The sequence below is a fragment of the Bicyclus anynana genome, chromosome 2, assembly GCF_947172395.1.
Source record: "Bicyclus anynana chromosome 2, ilBicAnyn1.1, whole genome shotgun sequence".
NCBI classification, from domain to species: domain Eukaryota; kingdom Metazoa; phylum Arthropoda; class Insecta; order Lepidoptera; family Nymphalidae; genus Bicyclus; species Bicyclus anynana.
This window is the reverse complement of record NC_069084.1, coordinates 12,845,979-12,868,216: the sequence shown is the minus strand read 5'-3', so window position 1 is coordinate 12,868,216 and position 22,238 is coordinate 12,845,979. Positions and strand designations below refer to the sequence as shown.

Sequence of the window (22,238 nt, the reverse complement as noted above, 5' to 3'; positions counted from 1 at the left end):
TTTGAAATACACCTATAAATATAGAAGTCTTCTTGCTTAAAGCCGGTCATAATCTTATAGGTGCATAAAAATTAATTGCGGTTCGTAGGTTTAGCTAAAACACGAAAATAGCTTCCTAATTTTGTTGGTTGCAGGTTGCAGGGGTGGTTTGAGAAAATTAAATGAGATAAAATCGCAGAAAAATATACATAAAATGGGAAAATTTTAAATTATTTGTATAGACCTCGGCAAGTAAGTTGAACCAAAATGTCAGTTGACCGCCCAGATACAATTTATAAACAAAAGCGTTAGACGCGTGCTTCAGGATTGCCTGGTACAATAAAGATGTAAAAAAAATCGCTTGTCTGTAAAGTCGGTTTACTGACGATAGTTCCATTTTTCAAAAGAAAATGTTAGTTTTTCTAAAATACTGTTTTATATCTTCATAGACCAGAATATACTTTTTTTCCTGTAAAAAAAGTTGGCAACCCTAGAGCGAGGGAACGACGCATGACGTCATCTTTTTTCGAGTGTGCAGCCGGCTCCATCGAATTGTAAGACGTTGTCACGTCAATAATAATTGAGAGTTGCAATTTTTGTGGCACGTCTTAGCGTACGTAGCAAACACCCGAAAATTGGTTACTGTGCGTAGTTCAACTGACGAGCCGCAAACTATACTTTAGTACGGCAATGTCAGTTTTAGTTGGTACGAGTTTAAATCTCATGGAAATGGTACAAACACCAAGGGTTTGACCACCGGACATGCCCTGCAATGTCCACCAAGTTAAGGTATAGATATATGTATAGATAGATTATGATGATTGATGGGCAACCTTAACCCGCAATTGTCTCGCTAATAGCAAAGCTGTAAAAAATATACTTAATTTTAACTTTTGGTTTAGCACCAGCCATATTTCTGCTAAAAAAGAGTCACCCAGATTGAAATAAGTGCGCAAAATAGGCCAAGAGTACGAGAGTACGCGTAAAGCCTTTATACACGGTAGTCACACGTACCAAGATAGCAGCATTGAATAGATGGCTTTTCTAGAACTTAGGTTAGATATTATGTCATGTGTCTGGGCTAACGGCCAATCTTCAGGATGATATATACCTAGTACATATTAACAAATATTTAACGTTTTATATAATATATATGCGTTGAAACTTCGCTGGATGTGACGCAGATGTATCCGCGGTGGATTTACAAGACGGAGGTCCTGGGTTCGATCCCTGGCTGGGCTGATTGAGGTTTTCTTAATTGATCCAGGTCTGGCTGGTGGGAGGCTTCAGCCGTGGCTAGTTACAACCCTACCTGAAATGACGTACCGCCAAGTGATTTAGCGTTCCGATACGATGTCGTGTAGAAACCGAAAGGGGTGTTGATTTTCATCCTCCTCATAACAAGTTAGCCCGCTTTCAAAAATGAAAATATTTTAATATAATAAAGGCCGGGAGCGACGGCTTAACGTACTCTCTAAGTGAAGACCAACGAAAACCAATGATTTCCATCAAAATAATTACAAGTCGTTGGTGTTATATTAAAACTAGTATGCATAGGGCTTACATGACCTAAATTTGTCAAAGATTTTGACACTGACAGTAAAAATGGATGCACTGGAGCCGAGAAAGCGTGTTCGCAGAGAAATAACCTCATCCCGAGCGAATGACTGAATGAATGCAGTGCTATTCAGCGTGACGAATAGGACGGTGTATGAGAGTCGACGAAATGACGCGTTGACAAATCTGAGGTCACTGGGGCGATTAGAGTGACTTCATTAGTGAGGCGGAACATTTTACATCTTTTTTTTTCCGCATGTATTTATATTATGTAGGCTCAGTATACCTCTGAGTGATCAAATTAGAAATGCGGAGATTCGTAATCAAAGTTACTGACATACTTGAAAACATAGAAATAGATATATCCATCTATGTTTGACGCGTTGTTTTCGGGTTCAACGACCTCTCTAGCGCAGTTGGTAATGGTCCTGGGTTTGATTCACAGCTTTTTAGGACTTTATATTTTTTTAATTGGTCAAATCCGCTTGGTGCTCAGTATTATTCACATCATAAATGCAAAATCACTGCCTGCCCTGAAGACCCATTCTGAACGTATTGGCGAAGGAATTTTCTATTTTGTGCAACATCTACCTACGAATAGTGCATACCCTAGTTATCAAACATGTGCACTCCACTGCTGGTGGTAGGCATTGGCAGTGGCTAGTTGTCAACCTACCAACAAAGACGTACCGGAGAGCGATTTAGTGTTTCGGTACGATGCCGTGTAGAAACCGTCAGGTACCTATGGGTAAAATTGTAATAAACCTATTACAAGTAACTCCGCTTCCATCTTAGACTGCATCATCACTATACCAGGGGAGATAGCAGTCAAGGGCTAATTTGACATTGAAAAAGTAAATCTCTAGTTTCTTGTTCTTTGCTCTTAGCTCAACGAGTCGCATAGTGATATAACAATCATCATATCAGCCGATGGACGTCCACTGCAGGACATAGGCCTTTTGTAGGAACTTCCAAAGATATTTTGTTGATCTACAAAGAATTGCCCGATAATGACCACGCTAGGCATGCGGGTTGGTCAGCGCAGGGCCAGATTTCTCGCACCGGTGTCGCTGCTGCCCGACACCGGCCTGTGCCATTTAAAAATCCAGCCATTGTGAATGGTTATACCGCCACTTGTCGGTCGCTAGAGCCTCGTCAGTCCATCTGCAGGGTGCACCACGAGCAGGTGAGGCTGGCAACTGGGGAGACTGACTGGTACTAGCCTCCCCCTTGCACTCCCATACGACTGTGGGACATACGAGCTTGAAGAAGCGACAGGCGTCGGGATGCCACAGTAGATACAATGAGGACTCCGCACTGATTAGCATAAAATATGCAAGATAGTAGGCCTAGGTACCTAGGTCACTGTAAATCTCAAAGTCCAAACTTTAAAAATTTACTAGATACAAGATTCTTTTACAGACTTTTATGCAGTTTGCACTGTACGTTCTTTATCATTTTCCTGTCTAATCTGTTACCTGGAAAAGATTTGCCTTGCCGTCAGGTACATCTAAAATTTAATATTACTGAGAGTTGTTCTTCCTATAAATAGAAAAATGTTTTGCTTTTCCAATGTTTTCATCAGATTAGAATAAATTCAGTGGGTAAGGCTCATCCCTCAATCAAGAGAACGAATGAATGGATGCAGTTCATCTTGATGAATGAGACAGTACATGAGTGCTGACGAAATGACGTGGAGAGATTTCATTAGTAACACGGCACTGAGAAAGTATACATAATATAGTTTTTTTTTCTACGTTGACTCAAAATTATTTTTATAATTTTAGATATATTATTATCAATATATAATAATTTATTTATTTCCCGAAAGCAATATTGACCAATTTTAAAGTGACATGATTGTGCGTCCTTTTATTATAAGAGGTCAATGATTAAAGTACAATATAGGTATGAAATATTACGTCAAATATCTGCCGTCATTTCGGAATATTACACCGCAATTCCTATAACTTTATATAAGTGAACACACCGCGCAAATAAGAGATCCCAAGCGGTACGCATCAGATTAAGAAAAATTCTTTCGCGTCACCTACAAAAACGAGGCAACCACGAAGCCCGTTAGGAACCCCCGTGGGCCGACGGCGTCTGCTTCAAGTAATTACACCCCGAACCCTCCCTAACACTCCGCCCCGCACCCACCTCTCTGGGATAAGTAAAAACAATATTTTTACGCGACCATAGCAATGGAAGTGAAAAATAGATTCGGGGGGAAAGACGATTTTGTCCTACGCTTTCGTTGAACTATCTGATCTATAACTAACCTTGAAAATATTAAAACAATTAACGGATTTTTCTATGGCGCTTACTCAATAATATATTTGAAGTCGGACAAATGAACCATGGTAATGTAAATTAGAATTACCTTTGTAACACCCACAGAACAGACAACGCTAAAAGCTAACGTTACCTCTTATATCTGTGGTAACACCTATGTAAGATGAAATTTAATAGGAGACTCCTTCCTTAGAGCCGTGTAGCCCAGTGGATATGATCTCTGCCTGCGATTCCGGAGGGTGAGGGTTCGAATCCGGTCCGGGGCATGCACCTCCAACTTTTCAGTTGTGTGTATTATAAGAAATTAAATATCACGGTGAAGGAAGAGCATTGTGAGGAAACATGCACACCAGATAATTTTCTTAATTCTCTGCGTGTGTGAAGTCTGCCTATCCGCATTGGGCCAGCGTGGTGGACTATTGGCCTAACCTCTCTCATTCTGAAAGGAAACTCGAGCTTAGCAGTGAGCCGAATATGGATTGATACTGATGACTCCTTCCTTCGGGATATACTTTTGAAGTAAAGAAGAGTTATTTGATTTGATTTTTATTTAAAACTAAAGCTTCTATAAATAATTCTACAAAATTCAATACGAAAATACTAGAAATCTTTGTTCTGTGCAACTTTGTGCTTTGCAATAAATTGTGTAGGTATGTGCACAATTATTTTTATTTATTAGGCAAACCGTACAATGTTATCATAATAGTTAACGTTGATTGTATATTATCTATCACTAATACGGCTAAAAACGGTTATAAGGATTTAAAACATTTATTTTCTATCAAACCAAATGATTGTAATGCAACGCATCTTCGGCCAATGCATTCCAAACACGTCAACGACAGCAGTTGATTTTGTAAGCAGGAAGATGCATTACGTAATGTTTCGCATGCCAGTGGATTCGTTCTGACCTTGACGCTTGCACAGATATTGGCAGCTAAATTAGCAATACCTACGTCCTACGTCTATCTTTATGCACCTACATAGACGTAATGTACTTAATTTTGCGTTATATAGGACAAAATCAGTATATACTCCGCGCCACGAAACAAGTCCCGTAGACGCGGCGCTAATGGCTTAATGGCGGTCTTATTGTCATTTGTGTCGTTGGGCGCTGTCAGTTTTAGTTCAGGGTTTAGCCGCGGGATATCTTTCGGAGTCTATATAAACTATTAAAATAAAAAATGGTTTTGGTAAAAGCTTTAGATGGAGATTATGGTAGATGTATACTTTACTAATTTTGTATAGTAATATATGTACTTGGTTTCGGTAAATACCTGGTTGTTTTTTATTGCTATTTATGCTAATATAGGACAAAATCAGTATATACTCCGCGCCTCGAAACAAGTCCCGTAGACGCGGTGCTAATGTCATAATGGCGGTAATTTTCATTTCGTAATGGCAGTCTTATTCTCATTTGTGTAGGGCGCTGTCAATTTTAGTTCAGGGTTAAGCTGCGGGACTCCTTTCGTGGCGCGGAGTCTACATAAACTATTACGCAAAATGGTTTTGGTAAAAGCTTTAGATGGAGATGATGGTAAATTCACTTTTTCCATTCACTAATTTTGTATAATAGTATAGGTACTTGGTACCGGTAAATACCTGGTTGTTTTTATTGCTGTTTATGCTATATCAATCCATATTCGTTCCCATGGGTGACCGTGAAAAACAACGAAATTATTTTCATCGGGAGATTTGTTTCGTTCTATAAAAAGATTTGTTTACTTTAGGGGAATTACAGTAATTTCCTAATAATGTGTTGTAGGACTGTATCAAATCTATTCGTTTTTATTACCAAAACCGATGTTATTGGATTTTAAAGTAAAATAATAGTAATTATTAAGTTCGGATAGCCTCGTAGAGAGACTCGTAGATATTCCAGCAGTACCTACTGAAAGCATTAGGAGATAAACCATTTTTAATTTTTGATTGTGACTATCCATCTAGTAAGCAATGTAATATGATTGTAATACCTACTAGTATGATTTGTGTTAGGTTGGATATTGTTACATGAATCTATATACGTAGTAATTGTGGATAAGAGGGCAATATCAGCGTACGTACCGTGAAGTGACCTTGTGTAACCATCGGATCGGTTCAGATCGATTTCATTGTGCTACTTTATTTTGTGTATTGCTTAGTCCTTAGAGATTATTTTGTGGACTAGTGTGTGTTTTTATTTATTTGCTTATACTTTGCTGAAGGTACTTATGAAATTAAAAATTAAGGAAATTGCACATAATATTAGAAATTTTCCGATAATTTAACGACAATTTTGATAGATATTTGTTACTCAATCACAGTTTAACGGCTGAAAGGATGGCCACTGAGATAGATTATAGTCTAGTATAGCACATAGGCTACTTTTTATTCCGGTACTCCCACGGAAATGGGGTCGAAGCGAGTGAAACCGCGGTGCATAGCTAGTCTAGTACTAATATTAATATTAATAATATTATACAAGACAAAAGCTTTGTATGTTTTGTGAGGTTGTAAGGGGTAATCACTGGATATACTGAACCGATTTTGAAATTTCTTTTATCGCTAGAAAGTCACATAGTTTATGAGTGTCATATGCTATATTTCACCACCGTATTCCCACGGGAACGGGAATCAAGAGGTTGAAACTGCGTGACGAATACTAGCCTATATCAATATTATAAAGAGGAAAGATTTTATTGTTTGTATGTTTGTTTGCATTGAATAGGCCCTGAAACTACTGAACCGATTTGAAAAATATTTACACTGATGGGAAGCTACACTATCCGCGAGTGATATAGGCTATATTTCATCGCCGTATTCAAACGGGAACAGGAATTTAGCGGGTAAACCCACGGGGAGTCGGCTAGGTTGTTCATAAATTGATATTTCATCATGTAAAACCGTAGGCTCCAGTGACGCCGTTGATCACATTTGTGAGCATCCTCTCCACCGTAACTACGAGTAGGAAGCTTTCAGAAATTCGCCGCCGTTCTACAACCCCGCTCTGGTTTTTCGAGGCCGAGCTTCCCCTTGTTAGGGAGACGGCAGAATTGTTCGAAGATTTTGTAAAGATTTATCTCTTTGTCCTCGAAAGTCAAAATGTCTTTATTGAATAGTTTTTATTTGGTAAAACGTTACTATAACCACGTTTCTATTATTAATTAAATTAAGCAAAGCCAATAGATTTTAAAAATTCTAATCTTTGAGTTATATGTAGTAGCTATTTTGTAGTTTTCTCCTTAACTGTTTCGAAATCTTTGTTTACTTTTGTGTTTATTAAAACAACTACTTTACTTTTATTTGCCTACTACAATAATTAAGTGCAAAAGTAACATACTTGTAAATGATTTACACGTTTCATTCATCCAACTAACTAAACCATGGGCTAAAATTAAATGTCACAATATCAGTTCAGGGAAATAAATAAATCTTATGAGACTCCGCAAACAGCATTTTTATTGTGGCCAATAGGTGGTATTAGTGAAAAATTGGTTACAGATTTTAAAAATTAAATTAAAATCAGCGGAAGACTATCAGTAAAAACCCTGGCGGAATAACATAATTACTGACCTATATTCGGCTCACTGTTGAGCTCGTTGTCTCCTCTCAGTATGCGAGGGTTTAAGCCAGTTCACCAAACTGGCGCAATACGGAATGAACCAACAATTCCCTCCCTCAGAATCAAAGTCAGAGGTCACACCCACTAGGATATCACGGTTTTTAGCCTGCAGAAAGCGTTGCGAATGTGTATGCTCCTTTAGTAAGCATTTCACCGCGTGCGAGCGTGATTCTTAGTCAGCCAGCGCCCCCGAGCATTTCAATTATTTATTAATTTGCCACCATCTCGCGAATCGCGCGTTTGATACACTAAACAGCCCTTATGGGTTTAATTAATGCTAGTTATTCCGTTGTGTGCACCGCCTTATGTAAGAAGCGGGGTGAATAATGTACGAGAAATAAATTTAGCAAGCGAAATTTCAAGGACCTTAATTAAATGTGCTATGCAGTAACCCGCGACAAGACAACTTGGTAGAATCCCTAATAATAATATGACCTGCCTTTTTTGTGCTAAAACAATCAAGCATTTAGCTGCAATCACGCCTGATAAAGCGATAATTAAATTAAGCGATAATGCAGCCTATGGTTGAAAGCGCTTGCCTAGAAGAAGCTTATTCTTATAGAGTGAAGGTTGAATTTGCAAATGTGACTACTTGAATTGAGTGCCAAGAAGTTGTGTTTGGCACTCATTGAGTGGGGATGTTTTTTGGTCGCTGTGCATCCACTTTTTAATAGGAAAACGATGAAAAAACCCCATTTATTATCAAGCAATTCTTGTTATTAACAATAATATAAATGATACTCGTAGAAACAGATGAAAACGTACATAGTGTTAAAATAAATATAAAAGTGACTTAACCTACCATCTAGAAAGTTTCCAACTTTTGGGCGTGCTCTTAACCGGGGACGAAAACGGTTTTTCTTAGTTTTCTCATTTCTGAATAATCTGTAGTTTTTTTTTCCGGAAAGCACCAGATTAAGTGACATTAGTACCTTTTAATAATTTTGCTTACACATGTAAGGGGCCCCTGTAGTCCGGAGGCCCCGTATCATTGATACGGCTGATAATGCGGTAGCGACGCCCCTGATCTGTTCCTACGAGAATCAATACCAAAATTCTATAGCTAATATAGTGTTGCCAAAGTCAGGCAGAAGACTGATAAGGAATCTTGACAACCCTTCTAAATGATTTATCTTGTAGTGAAATTACTCAACTACACTCGGCGTTCGCAAATCACTGAAATTTTCCCCAAAATTGTAAGAATTACGTTTTTTTATTTTATAGTTCTCCAATTATCCTGATACGTTTATAGGTTTTCTAGCAATAATAGTAAAATGTACTCGGTACATGCTTTTTGTTCATAATGAAAGTAGGTTGTAAGTATTAATGTCACTGAGAGAGTATACTATGTAATCAGCAACTAGGCTGCTGTGATTAAGCTAGTGTGATTAATTTTTGCTTGATACCTTGTAATTGTCATCGCGCCGATGACAGCTCGCGTCCGGCCCAGTAAATCAATGCTGCTATGTACACAAGTCATCGCTTATGTACCTATGTACTCCTGGTATATAGCCAGCGTTTGTACGTGTATATACGCGTACGTAGATAATCTCGTCATAGCTCGCACCCGTTATGGTATTACTGTGTGTGGGTGGTGGAGTGAGGCACGGAGGGGTGTATGGGGGTGAAAATAGTCCCCGCGTGTGCCGCAGGGGGGGCCGCTGTCCGCTTTAAAAATACTGGAGCGAACGAAACTACCGAGCCAGCAGAATGTTAAAGGAAGCCGTTTATTTTGAAAGACCGCGAAGACTCTCTCGCCCGATGCTGCACTGGTCGAGACGGGTAAAAAGTTGGAAAATGGCGAATAAAAAAGCAAGCCCCCGTTCGAGCTATTAGCGTGGTGCAGGCGAAAAATACACTTTTTTGCTCGGACTCGAGTGTTCTAAAAAGACTCCTGAAAGTTATCTCGCAATTTGAAAATTTTTAAGTATAAAATATATATCCCCTAAATTACTTAGCGGGATTAAGGTATCTACCGGGAGGTTCCATCAGTATTTAAAACATGTTTTACTTTTTTCAACATGAACAAAAAAAGACCAAGTATTTTAATTGTTGATATACCATTGCTTGTGTATAGTTACTATTGAACCTATTTAATAGATAGATATATTATATATAACGCTATTACCTGGAAACCTACCCTTAATTGGCGGTACTGGAACGCTATATCGCTTAGTAACGAGAATATTACGTATTCGAATGAATGGTATATTTTTTCTTTGAAAAACAGTTCTCAGAGTGAACAAAATATGTTGGAAATTATATAAAGTACGTAAATAACTATAGCAATATGCATAAAGTACATAACATATAACGTATAGGTATGTATAATTAACTATACATTGTGAGGAAACCTGCATAAGTACCTGAGAATTTTCTTAATTGTCTACGTGTGTGAAGTCTGCCAATCCGCATTTGGCCAACGTGGCTGACTAAGGCCTAACCCCTCTCATTGTGAGAGAAGACTCGTGCTCAACAGTGAACCGAATATGGGTTGTTAATGATTATGATGTATAGCTTTGTTTACCTATACTTCTAAACTAAAATTATAGAGGTAAAAGAGGTAAAGTTTATGGTGTTGTAGGGGGTAATCTTTGGATCTACTAAACCGATTATTAAAATTCTTTTACCACTAGAAAGTAACGTTATTTGTGAGTGTCATAGGCTGTATTTATTCCCATATTCTCACGGGATCGGGAATTATGCAGATCCGTCTCCGCGCCGAGCGTCGGCTAGTACTAATAATGTACTAATAATTCTCGGATTTCGTCCCGTAAACTGTTCCTTAACTTCCTACTTCAAAAATCACGTTATCTGTGTGTCTGTGTTATTGTCTGTAGCATGACTAATGGCGTGCACTTCATAGACGCAAAAATGCACTGCCTACCCTAAGGACTCAGTACAAATCTATGTTTGGACAACAGAATACAGTTGGACAAGAAATCTTTAAATTTATACTTATAGTGCATATCCTAGTTAAAAACCTTATGCACGCCACTTGTAGCATCGTACCATACATACCACTGTTTAGAGGTGACGTGATCGTGATGGTTCTTATAATACGATGGAAATAATTTTAGACAACAGTTCATGATTGTCGAGGTTTCTCTAAAATGTTTAATTTTAAATTTAGATTTTGTATTAAAATAATTACAAAAGTTAGAAAGACATCTGTCCATTCCATCTATTCCACGTCTATATTGACAAACATAATAATTCAAAATTGGTATTATATTGCAACAAATTCTTGATTTATTTGGAACTCGCGACTTTGTTCGCGTGAAATTGTATTTTTTACAAATCTCGCGGGAAGAACCGACACCGACAAGTTACAACTTGTCCGTCGTGATAAGGTTAAAACAATGAATGCTCAGAACGCGTTATGGATTTTCTTCATTGCGACAACGCGTTGAGATCGAATAGCATGTCAGCCACGACACGTATTTCGCTATTTGGTCTATCTGTGATTGTCACAACGCGTCGTGCGCTTTTTCATTAGAGCCATAACCCGAATTTCGCCATGTGGATGTTTTGTTGTGACTATTTTTCCGCTCACTGAGCGTTTCGATCTTTGAGCGTATCATACACACATCATATTATACACATACTATGTTCCTAGCAAGCACTTTCAACCCCTATTTCGACCTCGCTTCTTTCGCCTTCTAATTACCTATATTATTGCATCTTTTATAAATAATAAATAGTCTACTAACCATTTCACAAAAATATAAATCAAAATACGAACGATTTAAATAAAAAATTGTGAAAAATTGTGGCATTATTTTTAGTATTTGTCTGGTAGGTACATACCTATACCTAACAGTTTTTACAAAACTAACTTGATAAATGAAGTACTCTAACCCCTGTTTCACCCCCATATGATTTAATTTTCGCGACAAAAAGTATCTTGTGACGTCTTACGTATTGTGTTCTCAAATCGTGCCAAGTTTCATTTTAAATCATTCAGTAGTATCAGCGTGATGCTTGGTCAACATAACATAAACGGACAGACAGAGAGACAAAAAAAATATTTTTGGCTTCAGAATCGCGTAACTAATATTTTCAAAATATCTTCAATGTACTTATATAGTAATGTAATTGTATAGTTGTAATATATAAGTATAGATTTTGACTAAGATCATTATTCACTGTATCATTGTTTGTTTAGGCGTTAACGATATGTTACGTCATTATCGCGGAACAAATGATGATAAGTAGGTGTAAAATTATATTTCTTTTGTTGCTTGGTGGTTGTATAAAGCTCTCTGTTCTCGATCTACAAGACTACTAGAGATTCTGTTCAATTGCTAAACACAATAGAGTAGGTAAGCATAAGCAAAATTTGGCTTGCTGTTGAGCACAGGACTTCTCTCAGAATGGGAAGGGATTAGGCTAATAGTCCAGCACGCTGGAGAATAAAGGGAATACTCAGGCATGATGTTTCTCCTTCACCGTTTGAAGCAGGTGATATTTAATTTCATAAAATGCACGTACCTGAAAAGTTGGAGATGCATGCCCCGGGCCGGATTCGAATCTACGCCCTCCGAATCAAAGCCAAAGGCTATCACGGTAAACAAAGCATATACTATGTATATCGAATAATGGCAATATGTCGATATGGTTAACTGTAAGTTCGAAAACGAAGACTTTGGGATTAACAGAAAAAAATATCGGTACTTAATCAAAAAAAATTGCATAAAGTAAAATCACTTGTTTAAGTCAAATTTAATACAATGGGCGCCGTAGTTACAATTTGGTTGCCATGAATATTATTGATAGAGCAACAACTGATTAAACTAACTAGGTATATATTTTAGCATTTAACTGCAAATCCATTCATCTCATTATAGATCTGGCTAAAGATATTTAATACTAGAGATAGGTCACTAGACCATCAAAACTGAGGCGAACTGTACATAATTGTCTTAATTTCAATTAGTCGCTTATACAACAAAAGTTATTTAAACACATAATACCTAAATATTGTCTACAATGTCGAGTTGTGAGTTCCAGCTGTTTTTCTTACTGTTGCTTAATTATTAGTTAACAATGCCCAGTGATAGCCCAGTGGATATGACCTCTGCCTCCGATTCCGGAGGGTGTGGGTTCGAATCCGGTCCAGGGTATGCACCTCCAACTTTTCAGTTGTGTGCATTTTAAGAAATTAAATATCACGTGTCTCAATCGGTGAAGGAAAACATCGTGAGGAAACCTGCACACCAGAGAATTCACATTGGGCCAGCGTGGTGGACTATTGGCCTAACCCCTCTCATTCTGAGAGGAGACTCGAGCTCAGCAGTGAGCCGAATATGGGTTGATGACGAACTTAACAAAGTGTCCTATGCGTGGTACTCGTTCCAACGCTCAGAAATTTTTACTACCCAGTTGCGAATAACTACCAGAATCAAGAATTTTCGTAAATATAAAAGTTGAGCGTCATATCAATATGAAGCTACTCACGGAAAATTAACTTGATAGTAATCAATTGTAAAAATGTTCCACGGATTCTGATCTATTACGCCTGACCGGTAACTTAAAGACAATAGTGGATGTTTAACACATGGACCAATGTCTAAGTTCTATAGGTAGAGTGGTAACAGCATGATCAAAGTCTATCGCGAGATAAACTAACTACGAAAACCAATCCGGAATTGCCTTTCTCGCAATTTTTATGCTTAAAAGGCACGAGTCGATTATTTTTTGATAGTACCTACTTAAGTTTGCACTGCCTCGTTGGTGCAGTGGTTAGCCTATGTGGCTGTGTATCACTAGATCCTAGGTTCGAGTTCTGAGTCGGGAGTACTGAGTTTTTGTTCGTTCTAAGAAATTTTTAGTTAAATAACTCAGCCTGGATTTGGAAAATAGTGGTGTTACACCCAAATGCCTCAGCAAGTTATGCTGTCGGTCCCGGTTATTATTATTAATACGTAAAAAATATTATCACTCAATTAAACCACTGCCAAGACGCATTAAAACAGCGTGGTGGGTCTAAGCTAAATATCACCTCTCGTTTAAGGAGGAAAACCTGAAAAGACTGACAATGATGACCGGTAACTTTCGAACCCGTAGAACACAAACCTGTAATAATGATCACTTTTTATAAAATATCAGTCACCTGGTTAAATCAGTCAATAAAATTATAACACAAAATAAATCATTGCATTAATATTATAGACTTTGTGAAACAAATAATAAGGATGTGACAAATGACAATGGCTTTTATTATCGATATATTTTGCGATCGATAATCGAAGCATCCTTCGTTGAAATTTAAATGTATTTTGTTCGTATTTTCATAATTGGGCGCGGGTGGAGGGTGGCGCCGCGGGCGTCATCACCCCCGCGTGGGTATTTAATGATTATACGCTGACTGCCACCTGATTGCCGTACCGTGCGATGATTACTGTTATCGATAAAACTAATTGAGGTGGGAATTGTTTATTTTTATATTTAGATTGACTTTTAGTTGACATCCCCATATGTTTATTAGTGGAGTTATTATCAAAACGAATTAACAATTAAAAGTATTTTAAAACTCAAATAAATTACTACGTTTATGCTATCTCTATTTACGTAGCTAGATAGTTATCTGAGAGAGTCAGACGCTTATAAAACGTCTTTTTTATTTTAACTGTTTTTATGTCATTGTATTTGATAATACTGGTAGACATGGTAGATACATTTTTATTGATATTTCTTTGAATAATTGTGAATGTAAATGTATTCATATTATGAACATCTTCGATCATGAGAACGCAGTGCAAGTTAACTGGATTATGAGTTGTTATACACGCAAATATCAATTACCATGTTTCTACTGTTATTCATGTGAATATCAACCACAATTCAATATTTAATATAATATTAGTTTTTTAGGTATATAAAACACTGATTTACTATGAGTGCTTTATTTTTGTTCTTACTTACTATATGAATGTATATTTTGTTAAAATGTATTAGGTATTTAAAGTCGTGATTGATTGAATGAACAGTTGAGTGTTTGCAACGCTATCGACCATCGACTATCGATAGATCCGTCATCGCATCACTAGTCGCGGGGTGGCACGACACGGGGGTCCGCGCGGGGGTGACGCGGTACATAGGCCATGTATCAGTACATAGTCAGCAGGTACATAAGCTGTGGATGCCGAATTTTGCAGTTATTTTGTATCGGAAACTAGGTTATTTCACAATTTATTCCCCGCCGACAGATGACCTGCAGCAGGTTTATTCGCGGGCAGGCGGTCCGCATGAATTACTTTGGTGCTAGCTAATAACGGCAATATAGCGAAATACTGCAGTCACGTTAGCCTGATATGCCGAAAGAGCCCAGCGATCTGCATTTTTTTAATCAACCGAGAAAAAGAGGGGAGCTGCGAACAGTTTAACGCACAGTCTGGATTTATTTTACTTATTTATTCGAAATTATTAATCGTAGTTTTACGTGAAAGGATTGGATTGATTGAAAGGATCGTTTGTTGACCGTGCAACTACAATAATATTACCAGAAGCAATATGGATAATTGGTTAGCCTTTGCTACTACTACGGTTGTACTTTGTAGTTTTTATATAATGTTTACATGAGTTTTCCCGGAGTAAAAGACCCCAGTATCCCAGTACCAAAGTACCTAATTATTGGCGACATTTTCAAACATATGACTCAATAATTTGTTTAGAGATACGTTGATATATTCATATTACGCGCCCATAAAAACACGTCGATTGAAAAACAGAGACATTATTTTTCTACTGCATATATGTAGTATATATGCATATATATATATATACCTAATATGCAAGTATTTCAGTACAAATACTCGTAATTTTTTTAAGAAAAATTTCTCTAAATGTGAAGTACCCGGACCCGTAGTGAAGTCTAGAAGAACAACGCATATCAAACAAACAGAAAAAACACCGTCATCATTTCTGCTTCATCTTTTAGAAGCAAGCGCCGTAAGAGTTCGCGCCCTTGTGTGATTGACATTTCACCATTACACAAAGCGTTTTGTTCCTTCGTTTGTAATGATGCCAGTAGGGTGGTACGCGAAACGAGAGGGTTCAACTTTACCGTTTTCTCACTTCAAAAAGGCTTGAGTTGGTATTTTTGTATCAAGATTTGTGTCTCTATTATTATTTCATTCATTCGACAGTCCTCTTGTGAATGACATAATAGATACAAGTACAGTATTGACTTCCTCCGTGGCGCAGTGGTAAGCGCGGTGGATTTACAAGACGGAGGTCCCTGGGATCGATCCCCGGCTGGGCCGATTGAGGTTTTCTTAATTGGTCCAGGTCTGGCTGGTGGGAGGCTTTGGCTGTGGCTAGTTACCACCCTACCGACAAAGACGTACCGCCAAGCGATTTAGCGTTTCGGTACGATATCGTGTAGAAACCGAAAGGGGTGTGGATTTTCCTCCTCCTCTTAACAAGTTAGCCCGCTTCCATCTTAGATTGCATCGTCACTTACCATCAGTTGAGATTGCAGTCAAGGGATAACTTGTAAAGAATAAAAAAAAACAGTACTTAAGCTTTATTTATAAATACCGCCAACTCAAATAAAAACTTTGGGTGAAGATTGGCGAGCACAAATAACAGTTACAGAGTTATACAATTTGTAAACCATTTGCAAGCAATTGTTTTCTTCAAGTTTTCGACTTCAATTTGTATTATACTCGATAGATTTTGATATATTGAACAAAAGGATAACAGGTGGATTTTGCCATGCGTTCACGCTTTGTTTAACCCTGCAATTATAACATTGGCTTCTGTAGCGTACGTAGAAGCTATTTCTACCTATGTTCACGGCAATTCCGCCGACGGACATGGCACAAAAAAAGCAATAATTACCTATCAATGGTAACTAACTATCGATATAACAACACGTACGCGGTAATTATGTATTCCCGTTTATGTATGCACGCATCGCTGAACCTTATCTGTCATTGAGGTGTAATTAATTACGGCTAAATTGCAGCGGACATACCGCGCTAGGTATACATAAGTAGGGAAGGGTCAACGGATATTTAGTGTCCGCATAGCAGATGCGGTCCTTGGCCACCGCCCTAAGACGGTCGATATCACCCCACCTAACTCCTAACTGTCTATGTGCACCTGGTACTTAGGGTAGGTGACACGATTACGTTTCAAGTGTTTACTAAGTAAGCACTAGTTTCCAGCCGCTACCTACTTTCCTTGTCTTTCTTAAATTATCTTGAAACCTACAAGTTAACGGAATTTAATAAGTGACTACAAAGTTACTCATTACAAAATTCCGTTTGTTAAAAACTACTATAAATATAGTTAACCTGATAACCACTGACGAAATCAGATTATTCATATTATTCATATTAACTTCTTCACTCAAATTACGTAGAACCAGTCGAATTTTACAAAGTCTCGGAACACTTTTTACTTACCGCACAAACCATTCTTACTCATGAACCTATCACTTAAATTTAACTTGGAAACCAAGGATTTGATACAAAGTTGAATGTGAAGTTTTATTTTCGTGACATAATCTACTCCATATCCAGCACTCATTAAAATTGGTACAATAGTGTAATTAAAATATAACTATAATATAAATATAACTATATTATACAGATGCAACTTTATATGTTGTACTAGTAGTGAAAGAGAAATAAAACACGAAAGTAGTATTATGTGCACTAACCAGAAGTAAGACCGTACAACAATGTAAAAGAAGATAGAGAAAAATATTCTTAATTTTAAATCTATTTATATTAAACAAGTAGCAAATAAACACTAGAAACGTATAAAATTGTTCAAGTTAAATTATCCTTTATGCCGTTGTAATAAATATCAAAATTCCTCTGAGGAGTTGTTATCATTCAAACAACGTGGAATCGAGTACAACGGCCACTTGTTGAATGAAATCTTCGTCACATCGTGTGTTTTGTGTTTTCGCAAGTTGACGCCAACCGTGAAATAGATGCCGCTAAAATGTCGCACTCTACAACATAAATTCCTTTTGTTATTTGAATATATTTAAATTTGGATTTGTTTAGTTTTAAAACGAAGTTACGGTCCCTATATTGTCTGGACACCATTTATACTGAGTATAATACTCGTATAATGTGGCGGCGTTATGTAGAACGTAATTAATAATTAATATTACACATAAGTAAGTAAACAACTATTTTTTTTAAGATTATGAGATAAAGAAAATATTTAGGTAAATAATAATTTTCCCCACCATTTTTGTGTATGTATTTCTAATTATATCTTAGTACAATGAATAATAATTTTATCTGCTACGTTTAGTGAAAATCTAAAAGTCTGTAGGCAAAGACACACAGATCTGACAAAATATTATCAATGTACGCTCACACCAAGACCGTACCAATGTTGAAGAAGATATTGACTCTTACATATTCAGTTGCAAAGTCAATTATTTTTCATTAATGTGTTAACAATCAGCGATAGAGAGTTAGAGAAAATGAAGTCTGTCCACGTGGCCTGAAATTAATACAGAATCGATTATGATGATACTGAAGTATTGTATAATTTCATTGTATAATCATATAACTGAACTTTAATAAATTCGGAACGAATATTACAGGTACCAATCCCACTTTCAATCATCCTAATCAGCATCGGCTCAATTTTGACAAAACCAAAACAGAACCATTGTTGGTATGCAGCAAACTATCAAAGCGTTATCTTATCACCTCTGTCGGAATTACCGCGCGTATGTAATCAGTGTACACAGGGTATCTCGGCCCACCGACGTGAGACATTATCCCAATAGAATCGGGATTTATCGGTGTCCACTCACACAACAGTCAATTTAAACCTTTGGTTACTACATCATTTCTATTATGGCTTTATATGGGCGGGAATCGTTGATAGCTAGCTTTTACAATTTTCATAATTTCTTTAATATTTTGTAACTTCCAAAAATTGCAACTTAAGTATTCTTAAGTGTGAAACCACTGACCTTTTCATAGTCCCCTTAATGTATTGTATTGAATTATTTAGTTATATATACTTGTATATAAAAATATGTATATAAAACTTTACCACACACATTGTTTATCTGCGATGAACTTCTAAAGAAATTAAATTATTTGAATTAAGTGTTAAAAATATAGACCTAGAACTACACTAGTATTACTGTACTAGTAGTAAATATAGCAACTAGGGCTATATTTTATCTAAATTTTTCTACGGAAACACAATCTTAGCGGATAAATCCGCAGAACAATTATAGTACGTTTAATAAGATTATTTATTACATGGGGTGAGAATATGGTTACAGTGACTTTTCCCTATATTTGTTGATCGATTTTCTTCTTTTTTATAGAATAGCGAAATAGTTAACTTGTAGTTTTTTTTATAATAGATACCAAGTAGGTAATTGGCTTACCTATCTGATGGTCGGTCAAAAACCATTAAGTATAGGTACAGAGCAACACTTAGCAGGAAAGTGGCATGCAAGGAAGACGTCCTAAAGACTACAATAGTCTTGGCTGTCCACCTCAGGCATAGGTTTTAAGCCTCATGTGTGATTTCACCGAGACTCAGCAATGTTTATAGTTGTCATGCTTCATGCTATGCTTCCGTACATTTCAGATATACTCGTAAGTGCACCATCGACGAATGTTGACAATTTTTGGAAAAACATTTATCCGCGTCGAACTTTTCTCAAATTCATAATTAAGGAATTTTGGCCACAGAAAAAACCTAAATTGAAAGTTTTAAGTTTATTAGATGATAGAGATACATAAGATAAAATATCGTAGGCAACTATGGACCTTAGATCATGGTGTTGGGAGGTACAGGATAACAAAAGCTCCTTAGTCAAAAGACCCTCAATCGTCCAAGAATAAAACGAAAGATTTCTTAAAAAATCTTTTTTTAAGAAATCATAATGGCAACTTGAAAATATTGTCATGGCAACGCTACGCCGGACATTAACGAATTTATTCAAAGACCATCGTTGCCTGCCTTACTAACTTAGGGTAGGGGTAAACTTTTAACTTACGAAGTTCTGATTGTCACTATCAGCTCTGATTCAATAATATTTTTTCTATTCCTTAATATCTGCCTGTCAAAATAGTACAGTAATGTCTTGTTTTTGATAAAAACCGTGATGCGTCGCATAGCATAGCTTTCCTTAATAATTGAGCATTATTTCCTTCTAAATTATAGAAACACCTTTTGGTAATTTTTATGAAAAAGACCATTGCAAAAATTTACGTTTTATTTTGTTCTGCAAAATATATTTATTTAACAAATTATTATCAGCAGTTAAGGAATCAAGTCTGCCTAAAATTTTCCATTGGAATAAACTCGAACAGTGGTGGTAACATTTCTTTCACTAAAAACTATAAATGTTATGGGATGGACATGTAAGGCCAGGCGGGCAAAAAAACAAGTCCGCCTCGAGGCCCCGAATAGACCTCTAAATGTCAACTGCACCAGGGGATCAGCACATACGCGAAGCTATATTTAGTGGCATGTCCATTTGAAGCACTATCGATTCGCGTTGGCGGGCTGGAGCGATGACCCGGCCGCCGTCCGTTTCGCTAATTTATTAATTATTTAACTCTAACCGACTTACGCTTATATTATACCCGGACGCGGGACGCGCCTATTAACGGTTTCTGCAGGCCTATTATATCTATCTTATAATATTCATCATCATCATCCTCGAACCTTGGAGTTTTGTAGTCATATATTTAGTAATTTCGAAAATTTTGCCTATACGCAATTTTTTTTGTTCTAGGATAACTTGACACCAGAACCAGCTGACATGAATGATGACGAGAATTTCTCAAGTAAGTAAATATTTTAACATGTTTCACCGGCTAACACATAAGTAAATCGATCACAATAATTTTGGAATTGTTTGTCCTTCATAAAATATATACATTTATTCCTTCATATATTTAAATTATTATTATTAATTTAAATTTTATTAAAAACTTTGCTATTATAAGAGATAATAACAAGTACAACTGGCAATTTGACATCTACTTTTCATTAAAACGGATTCAAATAATGTTTAAAAAGTATAATATTGTCGACAAACTTAAGTAAAGTCTTAGTTGCAGGTCAACTAATAATAGTGATTTGAATTGAGAGGGTTTGCGATCATTTATTGAGATCGATTTACATAATAATCGTAACATGCAGCCACTTGCATCAAATCAATCAGGTATTTTACGAGGTACAGGCAAGAACAAAAGTTTTCAACAAGGTGTCTCGTAACAATGCAACCGAATTGGCTATTACATTTAGTGTGAACATTTGTATCGTATTCCAAATTTGAAAATTGATTGGCGAATGTGATTGGGTGCAGGTCATGGCTACGCGAAAGACGCAGAGAAGTTGAAAATGATGTTGCTGGCCTGGAATTATCAAAGCCAGACACAAGGTAACTAGATGGAATTTTCTCACAAAGAAAACAAATTAGATAGATAAGATTTTCAATTCGTTTTAACGCTTTTTGTCTAAGCATTAAAGTATTCAATGCACATACCATTAGTAAGTACCTATCTACGTTAGGAATTTTAGTGAATGATGGCTTTGTCAACAGATGTGGCTATCACTAGCTCCCGATAGGTGGTTTTATTAATTTGAAATTTAGTTGGTTAAATTAAGTTAAAGTATTTAAAGATATATAAAAGTTAAAGTAATTAAAAGTTCTAGTAGTAAGTATTGATTATAGTCCATTATGATACAAGTGCGGTTAGTTATGAATTACAGCCGAGGCGATTTTCCTATAGTAAAGAAGCAGAGGCTGTAATTATCAAAGCGCACGTATGTCATACAACATTTTATAACACATTTCCGAAGAAACACATTTTGAACACACTTTCTGAAAATGAATTTGCATCTTTGCTTGTTTTCCATTTGATGACATTTTGATACGCTTGTCATTTCTGTATAGTTAGCGAAATGCGTGCGTTTTTTTAGGCAAATACACCAAAAACAGCCAGTAAATGAATATTTTTGTGTTTCTGTTAGAGATAAATGGCTGTCAAAATTAATAAAATGAAAGAATTGAATGTTAATTTATTATATTTTATCTCACAAACTTAATTTTGTTCATAAAATGTTGAGCGCTTTGACATAAAAACTCTTTGCTAAGATTTAAAAAAGTACCTAGGTACTGTTCGTTTTTAGACGTATGATAAAAGTTTTATATTTCATTAGGGCACATATGCATTTTACTTTACATTACGGCACATGTGCGATTGTGCGTAGCGCATTACGATACTCAAATTGATGAAATAATATATATATAACTTTACGAGCAAGTGTGTTATAAATGAATATACTTACCTGAATGTACAAAAAACCTCTGAGTGAACGGGATACATACATAAAATATTTTTTGTCCATCCCATAATACAAGATCATAAAGAAAATAATATAAAAATAGTACGACAGGTTTGTGTTGGCCTAGAGTTGTTCATTAAATTTAAAGCAAGCGAAATTAAGGTTTACGTGGAACAGTTTTTATATAGAAACACCGCGTATGGCCAGTGGGTTGAAATATTTTATCCGTAGCAAAACCGTCTGGCTATTTTTACCTAACGAAGCCATATGATGGGGGCGCAGGTACCGGGGGCGCAACGTTAAAGTACTTACCTCAAATTATTTATAAGCGAGAACTTGTTTGACTTGACATTTAGCTAGCAGATGCACCAGTCCTTGGTATACCTTCTGTACACCATCATTAATTTCTGCCGCCTTGGTAAACGGCTACGAATATGTAATAGGCACGAGAACGTACGAAAATTACCGCTTTTTCTGTCCGGTCGTTCAGTCTTAC

The 22,238-nt window shown here is 36.6% G+C and overlaps 1 protein-coding gene across 8 annotated transcripts in view; it reads left to right on the top strand.

The window, feature by feature from the left end:
* Positions 1-22,238, top strand: part of LOC112045273 (nucleolar protein 4) — a 180,199-nt gene that overhangs the window by 147,223 nt on the left and 10,738 nt on the right. For 6 of the 8 annotated variants that reach the window (XM_052889358.1, XM_052889364.1, XM_052889351.1 and 3 more), the window contains 2 exons: positions 20,184-20,235; positions 20,760-20,834. In XM_052889358.1, the coding sequence (XP_052745318.1) occupies positions 20,184-20,235; positions 20,760-20,834 (127 nt within the window). The remainder of the gene's footprint in view (positions 1-20,183; positions 20,236-20,759; positions 20,835-22,238) is intronic. The other 2 variants (XM_052889377.1, XM_052889380.1) reach the window with 1 other exon arrangement.